Source organism: Eublepharis macularius, chromosome 12 (genome assembly GCF_028583425.1).
Source record: "Eublepharis macularius isolate TG4126 chromosome 12, MPM_Emac_v1.0, whole genome shotgun sequence".
Classification (NCBI taxonomy): Eukaryota; Metazoa; Chordata; class Lepidosauria; order Squamata; family Eublepharidae; genus Eublepharis; species Eublepharis macularius.
The window spans coordinates 75,150,556-75,162,340 of NC_072801.1; the positions used below are offsets into that span (position 1 = coordinate 75,150,556).

Below are 11,785 nucleotides of genomic sequence, written 5' to 3' on the forward strand. Positions count from 1 at the left end.
TCAAGCAAAGAAGACCCAGTTCGGCTCGCAGTTGGGCCTCAGTTTGTGGGCTACGGTGGAATGGCAGGGTCGCAGAGGTTTGAGGTGGCCTGGTCTCCTGCCGCTCCTTTTTGAGGGAAGGTGTGGCCCCCTGCCGGACATTCTGGTAATCCACCTCGGTGGCAATGATCTTGGCCTGGTGAAGGGTAAGGCCCTATCTTTGCAGGCGGAGGCCGACCTGTGGTGGATTAAAGAGCGTTGGCCCGACACGCTCATTATATGGTCAGCAATACTTCCCCGTCGTGTATGGAGGGAAGCGTTGGACCCTGTCGGGATTGAAAGGGCACGTCATAGGGCTAACAGGGCCTTGGAGAAGGCCTTGGGCCGGGGTCTGGGGATATATCTGCCACATCCCGCTATAAAGGCTGAGGTGGCTGACCTTTATCGTAGCGATGGGGTCCACCTGTCGGTGAGTGGCAATGACATTTTCCTGGAGGATTTGCGGCAAGGGCTCAGGTTGGCCATAAGCCACCTGTGGGGTGCTAGGGCCTAAGCAGAGGCTTGACCCTTAGCAGTGGCAGGTAGGATAGCTTGAGCGGGCCGGTGACCCCTTGGCACATTCCCATTAGTTGGGAAATGGGGGTCTGTCAGGAGCGGCTGGTGAGGCTGTACGGCTGCCAGCTGCGAGGGCAGACTGCCTGGTGGGGAACCCTGACAAGGCCGCCCCTAGGCTCCACGGCTAGTGGGGGCTGGTGCTTTGAAGGGGAACCACTCGCCTGGCCGCCGGGTCCCAGCCATCCTCTGGATGGAACACCCCCGGGGCAGCAGGGGTCACCCAGACAGGTCAAGGCGGTGGTCCGGTAGGACCCCAGGGCTTGACCTGTACCGCAGTTAGATCCCTTGCCGCAATGACAGGTTTATGTTATGTTGGTTAATTAATAAAGTGGCCCTGTTTATATCCCAATACGGTCTCTGTCTTTTATTCCGACTGGAGTGGCAATGCGGCACTTACCCATACGGCAGCAAGGCTGCTCGGATGGGGGCCGGGTTTGCCGCTCCGGAAGGAGCAAAGACAGCCCGCGCTTAAACCCATCCGGGCATTGGCCTGGGGGCGGAGCAAACGGCTAGTTAGCCGGTTCCGCCCCACAGGCCCCCTCAGTCGCCGCGTGTCTGCTCGTCCCACCCACCTCTCCCTGTTACAGTGCGGGATTAGCCGGTCGCCGTTTTACGGGGCCAGGTAGGAATTTTTTCTTCTTCCCCAATTGGCCTACAGGGAAGTTGTTTTTCGCCTACCTCGCACTGCGGGACATATTTAAACTGGTGGTTGATGGAATGTATATAGTTTGGCCACTGGCAGGTAGGATAGCTTGAGCGGGCCGGTGACCCCTTGGCACATTCCCATTAGTTGGGAAATGGGGGTCTGTCAGGAGCGGCTGGTGAGGCTGTACGGCTGCCAGCTGCGAGGGCAGACTGCCTGGTGGGGAACCCTGACAAGGCCGCCCCTAGGCTCCACGGCTAGTGGGGGCTGGTGCTTTGAAGGGGAACCACTCGCCTGGCCGCCGGGTCCCAGCCATCCTCTGGATGGAACACCCCCGGGGCAGCAGGGGTCACCCAGACAGGTCAAGGCGGTGGTCCGGTAGGACCCCAGGGCTTGACCTGTACCGCAGTTAGATCCCTTGCCGCAATGACAGGTTTATGTTATGTTGGTTAATTAATAAAGTGGCCCTGTTTATATCCCAATACGGTCTCTGTCTTTTATTCCGACTGGAGTGGCAATGTTTGTTTGCAAGAGACCCATATTAGAAAACAGGATGTAAAATATTTAAAATCTGGAAAACTGGGCAAAGAATTTGTAGCGGCCTCTAATAAGAAAAAAAGAGGAGTGGTGCTGTACATAAAAGAGGAGCTACAGCCAAAATTTGTTATGAGAGATGTGGAAGCTAGATTTGTAGCAGTGGAATGTATTTGGAATTTAAAGAGAGTGTTGGTAGTCGGACTTTATGCACCTAACGGTGCAAAAGAAAGCTTCTTTGAGGACTTGAGGAAGCATTTAGACGATTTTGCATATGACCAGATAATTCTTGCTGGAGACTTCAATGGAGTGACAGACTTGGAACTAGATAAAAAGACTACAACGGCACAAAAGAAAAGAGGACTATTACCAAAGCTTTTTTTTTAGTTGATTCAACAAGAGACTCTCGAAGATGTATGGAGGAGAGAATATCCTAAAAGCAGACAGTTTACTTTTTATTCTGCAAGGCATTCTACATTATCAAGAATTGATATGATCTGGGCCTCAAAAGACTTAGCGTTATGGACTAAGGAGGTAGAAATAATGCCGATGGTAGGCTCAGATCACAACCCAATTATGTGGAAATTTGGAAAAAGGAGAAAAAGGAAAGCATGGAGAATAAATGAGGACTTGTTACAGGAAAGAGAGAATATGGAAATATTGAGAAGAGAGACAAAGTTTTTTATACAATACAACGTGAATAAAGAAGTACCAACCAATAAAGTTTGGGATGCTTACAAGGCGGTTATAAGGGGCATACTAATGGACTTAAATGGTAGAGCAAGAAAGAAGAAAGAGGAGAAAAGACGAGAGATTGAGGAGAAAATAAAAGCCAAAGAAATACAGCTAAAAAAGAGACCAGGGAAAAAGAAAGTATACCAGGAAATTAAAATACTTCAAGAACAGCTAACAGCAATGAGCAATAAAGAATTGGAGTGGAATCTTAAAAGACTGAATCAAAAAGCGTTTGAGGGTGCTAATAAACCTGGGAAGTACCTGGCATGGCAATTGAAGAAGAAAAGGGAAAAGAAAATAATAAATAAAATTTGTGAAGATAACAAAATGTATTTGGAGCAGACTACCATTAGTAGAGCCTTTTATAAATTCTACGCTAAGCTGTATAATAAAAAAGAAGTAAACAAAGAATCAATAGCGTCATATTTGGAGAAAACCCAACTTCCAGAAATCTCGGAAGCTTGGAGAAATAAGTTGAACAGTGAAGTAACTGACGAGGAAATAAGTAAGGCAATACAATCTGCAAATCTAGGAAAGGCGCCAGGGCCAGATGGACTTACGGCTAAATTTTATAAGACAATGGCTAATGAACTGGCAACATTCCTAAAAGAGGTGATGAATGGGGTTTTAAGGGATCAAAGGATTCCAGACACTTGGAGTGAAGCGAACATATCATTGATCCCAAAAGAGGGCCAAGACCTGACTAACGTGAAAAATTATAGACCTATATCGCTACTCAATAATGACTATAAAATTTTTGCGAAGATATTGGCGGAGAGATTGAAGGGGTGGCTCTCGGAAGTTATAGAGGAGGAACAAGCAGGCTTTTTGCCAGACAGACAAATAAGAGACAATTTAAGGACAGTGATCAATGCTATTGAATATTATGACAAGCGTTGTGACAAAGAGGTTGGTTTCTTCTTTGTAGACGCTGAAAAAGCGTTTGACAATTTAAACTGGGACTTTATGTTTGCCACTATGGAAAAGCTACAATTGGGAGAAAGATTCATCAGAGCAATTAAGGAAATTTACAGAGACCAGACTGCAGCAATCGTGGTGAATGATGAATTGACCAAGAAATTGACGATAAGTAAAGGAACAAGACAAGGTTGCCCGTTATCTCCATTGTTGTTCATTCTAGTATTGGAGATTCTGATGATACAAATACGTCAAGATGAGGAAATTCGTGGAATAAAAATAAAGGACTATTCATATAAGGTCAGAGCATTTGCGGATGACATAATGTTAATTGTAGAGGACCCATTGGAGAACATGCCAAGAGTGATAGATAAGATCAAGGAGTTTGGAGACTTGGCAGGTTTTTATATTAACAAAAAGAAGTCAAAGATATTATGTAAAAATATGACTAAGCAGAAACAACAATTGTTAACGGAAACAACGGACTGTGAAGTAACAAGTAAAGTGAAATATTTGGGAGTCGAATTAACTGCAAAGAACATAGATCTATTCAAAAACAATTATGAAAAACTATGGACTCAGATAGGGAGAGACTTGATTAAATGGAATAGACTGAATTTGTCATGGTTGGGCAGGATTGCAGCAGTTAAGATGAATGAGTTACCAAGAGTAATGTTTTTGCTACAGACAATACCAATCATCAGAGACTCTAAACAATTTGAAAAATGGCAGAGGAAAATATCAGATTTTGTTTGGGCAGGCAAGAAGCCTCGAGTGAAAGTGAAAGTTTTACAAGATGCAAAGGAAAGAGGCGGAATGCAACTGCCCAATCTGAGACTTTATCATGATGCAATCTGCCTAGTTTGGTTGAAAGAATGGATGACATTAAAGAACAAGAAACTACTAGCCCTAGAGGGATATAAAAAAATATTTGGATGGCACGCATATTTATGGCATGACAAAGTAAAGGTCAACTCGATGTTCCTGCATCACTTTGTACGGAGAAGTCTATACATAATCTGGAAGAAGTACAGAATTTATCTACAAGAAGGAACTCCCTTGTGGGTGGTTCCGTATGAGGTGATAGACCCGAGAGCTGTTGATAATGAACAACAATGTTTAACGTACAAAGAAATAACTAAAACTGAAGCATCCAAACTCAGAATAAAGACACAAGAGGAACTATCACCTAACTACGACTGGTTCCAGTATAGACAGATCAGAGACTTATATAATTCGGACTCTGTAAAGGTAGGTATACGAATAGAGAATTCGGAACTAGAGCAGACCCTTCTTAAAGAAGATAAGAAAAGAATATCCAAGGTATACCAAGTACTGCTGAAGTGGTATACCGAGGATGAGATAGTTAAAACACAAATGGTGAAATGGGCTATAAACTTTAATAAAGAAATAACAATGGAGGCATGGGAATACTTGTGGAAAACTACAATGAAGACAACGACATGTACTAATATCAAAGAGAACATCTACAAAATGATCTATCGTTGGTACATGACACCAAAGAAGATTGCGCTAGGGAATTCGAATACTTCTAATAAATGCTGGAAATGTAAGAAGCATGAGGGCTCCCTCTATCATATGTGGTGGTCGTGTGAGGTAGCTAGGCAGTACTGGGGGGAAATAATAAGAGAAATGAGTGAAATTTTACAATTTCAAATTAATAAGAACCCAGAACTCCTGCTACTGAACTTGGGAATGGAGGGAATTCCAGCCCAATACAGGACGTTGATATTTTATATGACAGCAGCAGCTAGACTTTTGTATGCGCAAAAATGGAAAGTACAAGAAGTGCCAACTATTGAAGATTGGATTTACAAATTGCTGTATATGGCTGAAATGGATAAGATGACAAGAAAACTGAGAGATCTGGACTCAGGGCAGTTCAACACAGACTGGGAGAAGCTGAAACAACACCTGGAGAAGAAATGGGAGGTGGGAGGAAAACTGTGGCAGTTTGAGAACTACTGAAGCACTGAAGTAGAGGGGGGAGACTTTACCGGGGGGAGAAGAGATAAATGTGAATTAATAAGCAGTCAGATTAATAGATTGATATATATATAGATATATATAGGTTAACAAACAGAACATAGATAGAAAATAATTAACTATAAGGATTAAATATAAGGATTGATTAACTAACAATATTTTCTTTCTTTTTGGTAAGTTTTGTACCAAACTGAATGTCTGAAGATATAGATGAGTCAAATTGATTGACTACGTGATGAGAGATATATAGAATTATTACAAAAAGATAGAATGAGTAATATATAGAGAATAAGTCAAATTGTTTGATATAAATGAATGTATGATCTATATGGTTTATGATATATATGGTTTATGATATATAGAAATATTTGAAATTGAAAAATGGGATAAATTGTTTATCTAAGATGGAAACAAAGACTTACAGTTTGGGCATACAATGTTAAAAATAGTTAAGGATGTACTGCTTAGAATAATGGAGAATATATATTTGTTTTAGATAGAGGAAGCTAATAAAAGTAAGGGAAAGGGGACAAAGGGTTGGAAAGCTGTTGGAAGTCAACAAAAAGGGGGGGGGGAAAGGGAGGGGGTTAGAGATGAAAAAATTGGGGAAAATTGAATGTAAATGTAAAAATAATGGATTCTAACCCAATAAAAAATTTTATTCAAAAAAAAAGATTTTATTCAGTGGCATCTTTAGCTCTGCTTCTTCTTTCTAAGTAGATTCCACTAGAATGAACAGGAAGGAATTCTGAGCAAGTACTGTTTGGGATTTCTGCCCCTTCTCCAAGAAAAATGGATGTCCAATATTCTCTGCTGATTTCTGTTCTGTTGTTTCCATTCCCAGGGCAGAGTGGATTTTTTGCAATTGATGATAGAGTCCCAAAAATCAAACAACACAAACGGGAGCAACGGGGTGGATCACTCAAATAAAGGTAATACTTGCAAATCATCCTCACTTGGGAAAATATTGAGGTGTCCACTTGGAGAGTTTGGTCCAGTTTAGTGTCAGTAGTCGAGTGGAATTTTTTTAAGCATCCGCACAACACTGTCCCATAATTTCTGGGGATGGGAAATGGAAGCCGTGTGGGGGATGGGACTGAGGCAAGGAAAGTGTAAAGGAAATTGGCATGTGGCCATTTCATTGCAGCAATGGCACCAAAAACCGTGTGGAGAATCATTGCCGCGTGGAAGCAGCCTGTGGAATAAAACTAAAGATCATAGGAACATGGACAGCAAGTGTGCTGTTGAAAAAGAGTACAGAAGTGCCTGCTGTAATGATTACAGTGTTGGACTAGGACCCGAGTTCAAACCCAGACTCTGCTAGGAAGCTTGCTGGGTGGCCTTGGGCCAGTCATTCTCTTTCTCTCTGCCTGGCCTACTTTGCACAGTTGCTGCAAGGAATAAAATTAGGATGCAAGGACCATCTATCCTGTCCTCTATGCTTCTTGAAATCAGGGAAGAATAAAAAGTACTAGATAGATACACAGAGCACATGATTTGTATCCAGAGAGTCCCACGTTAGCAGGTGACAACAAAGTACGTTCTTTGTGTGAGACATTGAAGAGCTGCTCACAATCAAAGTAATTCCAACCTATGCAAGCCATGAAAGAATTTAGCTGGTGGGCAATCGTAACAACCCTGATGGGACTCCATGTCATTTTGTATGGTGTTCTGAGAACATTACCAAACAATGACAGTGATGCGAGTCTACAATTTCATTCTCTAGCCTTGCTTCTCTCATCTGAAAGGAGGTAAAGCCTTTCCATCTGATCTTCATGTTGTCACACACATTGCATACGTTTCAGTTCCAGCCTTCACCATTCCCTTTCTTTCTTCCAAAAGCCTTGACAGAGAATGAGATTCTGGCGCAAGCGGTTATATTTATATTCGCGGGATACGAGGCTACCAGCAACATCCTTGGCTATCTGGCTTATGAACTGGCTGTCCACCCTGATACCCAGCAAAAACTGCAGGAGGAGATTGACTCAGTTCTGCCCAATAAGGTATCGTAGGGTTGATTGATTCGATTTCTAGTCCGCTCTTCCCGCAAACGGGCTCAGCGCGGAGTAACAATGGTTAAAAATTACATTAAAATCATATATAAGATGCAGTTCATACAATAATAAAAATTCTGGATGACGGCCCCAATTTATCCAGCCCCAATAGCATTTCTGTAGGTGGGAGGTGGAGAGAACAGCAGGGTTTTACTGATGGAATCTCAGAAGGGGGTTACACTACCCTCCCTGGCTGGCAGGAAGGCTCAACCATGTGCCTGGGGGAACATCTTCATCTTACAGGCCCGACAAAAAGATAGTATATCTTGCTGTGCCTGGGTTTCTTCAGACAGAGAGTTCCACCAGGTTGGAGCCAGGACTGAAAAGGCCCTGGCTCTGGTCAAGGCCAGGCAATTTAGATATCAGGATTGGTGAATTTCCTTCTACCATAAACCCTACAAGCCATGGCCGAAAAGAAACTAGATATTGAAGTGATATTGTTGTAATAAAGGCACCTCTGTGCGTGCGCTGGGTGTTTTGCCTTCCCCACATAGCAACTGCAGTCTCTCTCTGCCCCCTTAGAGCTGATTTAAATGTGATGATAGCTGCGGCAAAAGAAATCACCAGTTGGATTTTGCACTTCCACAGAATCTTGATTAAACTGGGCTGCCAGCTGTGCAAATACTGCAAGTTGCTCTTTAAAAGACACAGGAATAGCCACAATTTTTTTCTCACCTGATTTGACGCCGAGAAACCAGTTGTGTTTTAGATCCAGCCATATCCCTCCCCTCCTAGTCTGAACTTTTACATCATCATGCTACTTTGGTAACGGCAATATCACCCTGTGGCCATGTAGTGTTGGTGCTGCAGTATAGCAGAAAACAATCCAACTGGCATGGTGGCATAAAGAAAAAACACTCCAGTCCTGCAGCTAGAGACCCTGATTTGAGACTCCAAGAGCACGACAGTAAAAGGAACTCCGACTTCCCTTCAGAATACACAATGGAAAACTTTCTCATAACATTCCTTCCCAAAGGCTCCAGTCACCTATGATTCAGTCATGCAAATGGAATACCTCGACATGGCAGTGAATGAAACCCTCCGGATGTATTCAGTAGGTGGACGGCTTGAAAGGGTCTGCAAGAAAGACGTGGAGATAAACGGCCTCACCATTCCAAAGGGAGTTGTGGTGATGGCTGCGCCACACATCATGCATTTTGACCCAGAATATTGGCCCGAACCCAAAGAATTTAGACCGGAAAGGTAAATATCGAATATCTTTGTACCTATTTCTATAGATCAGCAGTGGACAGCTAGTGACCCATGTTCTGTATTAGTCCATGTACTTGGTCCAAGAGAATATGGGGCTTTTGGGTGGTGGTTTGAACTGTAACAGGTTATCCACCTCTACTGATGAAGCTAAATACTCTTCTTTCAGTGACTGGTCTCTTCCTGAAGGATGGTACCTATTTATAAATATTTATGTTTAATTAGAACCCATTTTTTCCCCCTAACAAGGACCAAATGCTTAATTCATTTTCCTCCTTACTTTTTTGTCCTCACAACAACCCTGTGAAGTAAGTTAGCCTGCAAATTTCCACAGCTTCTCGTGTTTATAAATTAATTCTCGGGCCTCGGTTCAAATTGTAACTGTGCTGTGTGAGGACAGGGGGATTAAGTCTTTCCACTTCCATTGTTTTCTGAGCCTGAAATAATGATATTGATAATGATAATGATAATGATAATGATAATGATAATGATAATGATAATGATAATGATAATGATAATGATAATGATAATAGGTAAAGGTAGTCCCCTGTGAAAGCACCGAGTCATTACTGACCCATGGGGGGACGTGGCATCACGACATTTTCTTGGCAGACTTTTTACGGGGTGGTTTGCCATTGCCTTCCCCAGTAATCTACACTTTACCCCCAGGAAACTGGGTACTTATTTTACTGACCTTGGAAGGATGGAAGGCTGAGTCAACCTTGAGCCGGTCAATTGAACCTGGCTTCCACCAGGATCAAACTCAGGTCATTAGCAGAGCTTGGACTGCAGTACTGCAGCTTACCACTCTGCACCACAGGGATTATTGTTGTTGTTGTTGTTGATTTATATACTGCCCTTCAGGACAACTTAATGTCCACTTGGAGCAGTTTACAAAATATATTATTATCCACACAACAATCACCCTGTGAGGTGGGTAGGGCTGAGAGAGCTCCAAGAAGCTGAGACTGATCCAAGGTCACCCAGCTGGCTTCAAGTTCTTCAGATTAGAGTCCTGCTGCTTTTAACCACTATACCAAGCTTGCTCTGGAGAGCTGCTTATTTTGCCCCCTTGAGGAATGTCATATGTCACCTTATATCAGACACAATTATATCATAATTCTCTCCTCTTACTGGCCATTCTGATATCCTCTTACTGGCCATTCTGATATCACAGAATATGATGAACTAGTGTCTGATATACAGTCAATCTGTGGGATTTGACAGTAAATTCACATCTTATATTATTATCAGACCAACTAGCCATTCCGTACATTACAAAGCACGCTCCATCCCTTTTTTGTCTGGAAACAGGTTCAGTCCGGAGATGAAAGACAAAATAAACCCCTACGTCTTCATGCCTTTTGGAGCCGGTCCCAGAAATTGCATCGGAATGAGGTTTGCCCTCCTTATAATAAAGGTCGCTATTGCCAGCCTGATGCAGCATTTCACCTTCAAGCCCTGCAAAGAAACACAGGTGAGAAATCTGGACCGATCTGTGCTTATCTAGGCAAAAGTCAGCCAGTCAGCATGAAATCATGCTTTTTTCTCTGCAGCAGAGACACTGCACGTAGTGAATGGCCCATGCCAAAGATGGCATGTGTCAAGAGTAACCTCTAAGGGGAATGCCGCTTATGTTGACATGCATAGTGCTGTGTATCCTGAAAGACACAACCCATGTATGCACTGTTCAATCATGTAGCCCTCACCCCCCAAACAGAGACGAAGCCTGCGCAATCACATGCAGTACTGATTATCCTTTCATGGGGGACATCTGCATACAGAATTAGATTCATACATTCACACCCTACCTACATTGGACGTTTAGGCCTGTAATTTCCCATAACCAAAAATATATGAAGTTTTATATCTTTCAGAAAACTGGTTGCCTGCCTTCTAAGTATGATCCTTTTTTTCTCTTTTTGATGTCATAGATCCCTTTGAAGCTGACCGCAAAAGGTTTTATAAGACCCAGCAAACCTATCATCTTGAAATTTGTTCCCAGAGCCACCGCTGCACAGTAGCAGAGTTTCTATCTAACCACTTTTTAAGGAACACATTAATATAGTTTGGTCATTTTTGATTCTGGACTTGAGACACCCCCCCCATATACTACAGGCTTTTCGGGGGGCTCCCTGGCTGAATCCATGTGCCAGGCCATGGACTTCCATCTTGAAGTCTGACCTTAACAGCACCACTGAGGGATTATCTCAGCTACTGCATCAAAACTGCTGCTTGCTGGATGGAAGCGTCAGATCTCCAATTCCAGATCACTTATGGATGAATTAAATAGAGCTGTCCCCAATATTGGATCTTGTGGAACGCCACTGCTCACTTCCCTATGTACACTTACTTACTTTGTCCTTTGCTGAAAATGTGCCACAGTGTAGAGTGTGTACCACATGGAAGTTCTTATTCACGAACACCTTATTTACACTCTAGCCTGCTTATCAAGAAGAATCATGCAAATTGTGGACTGCACACAATACTGGGTGTATGTTGGGGTGGGCACGGGGCAAATGCCTGATCTTCCACCAAAGGAAGGGGATTGCCAAGCCTACACTTTAAGGTTAAACTTAAAAACTTAAACTTAAAAAAAGAAACAGTTTTGCCTCAGTGTCAATTCATGTATGACTTAGGTTCGGAAGGCACAACCTGGAAGACATTCAGGCTAATGCTAGTTCATAGTTCATAGTTCATATGTTGGTTTAACTTTAGGTACCTGCTGTGTTTAAAACATTTATGTATATAATGTATTTTTACACATTTCTTGAGAATAAATTATATCGTTCAGAATTGACTTTTTTGTGGGTCAGTTTGAGATTTGTTTCTCTATATCATTCAAAATATGTTTGGGCTGAGAGACACATGCACAACACAGAGAACTCTGGATGCCTGATCGAGAAAAGTGTGTTCAGTCAGTCACTTGTGGAAGGTTGGCAAATGTTATTACCTCCGGGCACTTTTGCTTTGACTTCGGCACTGGGAATGTTGTGACAATTTAATGGAGCCGTGATCGTACACCCTGTTTCCCTTCCCCTTGAAATAAATCAATTGAATAGCAAACAGAGGATTCTCACCTATTCATTTA

General features: G+C 42.8%; 1 protein-coding gene across 1 annotated transcript in view; it reads left to right on the plus strand.

Moving 5' to 3' along the window:
• The window catches only part of LOC129338423 (cytochrome P450 3A9-like), a 32,929-nt gene extending 21,435 nt beyond the window's left edge, over positions 1 to 11,494 (plus strand). The window contains exons 9-13 of the mRNA XM_054992642.1: positions 6,276 to 6,363; positions 7,274 to 7,434; positions 8,462 to 8,688; positions 10,009 to 10,171; positions 10,629 to 11,494. Of these exons, the coding sequence (XP_054848617.1) occupies positions 6,276 to 6,363; positions 7,274 to 7,434; positions 8,462 to 8,688; positions 10,009 to 10,171; positions 10,629 to 10,718 (729 nt within the window). The 3' untranslated portion in view covers positions 10,719 to 11,494. The remainder of the gene's footprint in view (positions 1 to 6,275; positions 6,364 to 7,273; positions 7,435 to 8,461; positions 8,689 to 10,008; positions 10,172 to 10,628) is intronic.
• Positions 11,495 to 11,785: the final 291 nt, after the last annotated feature.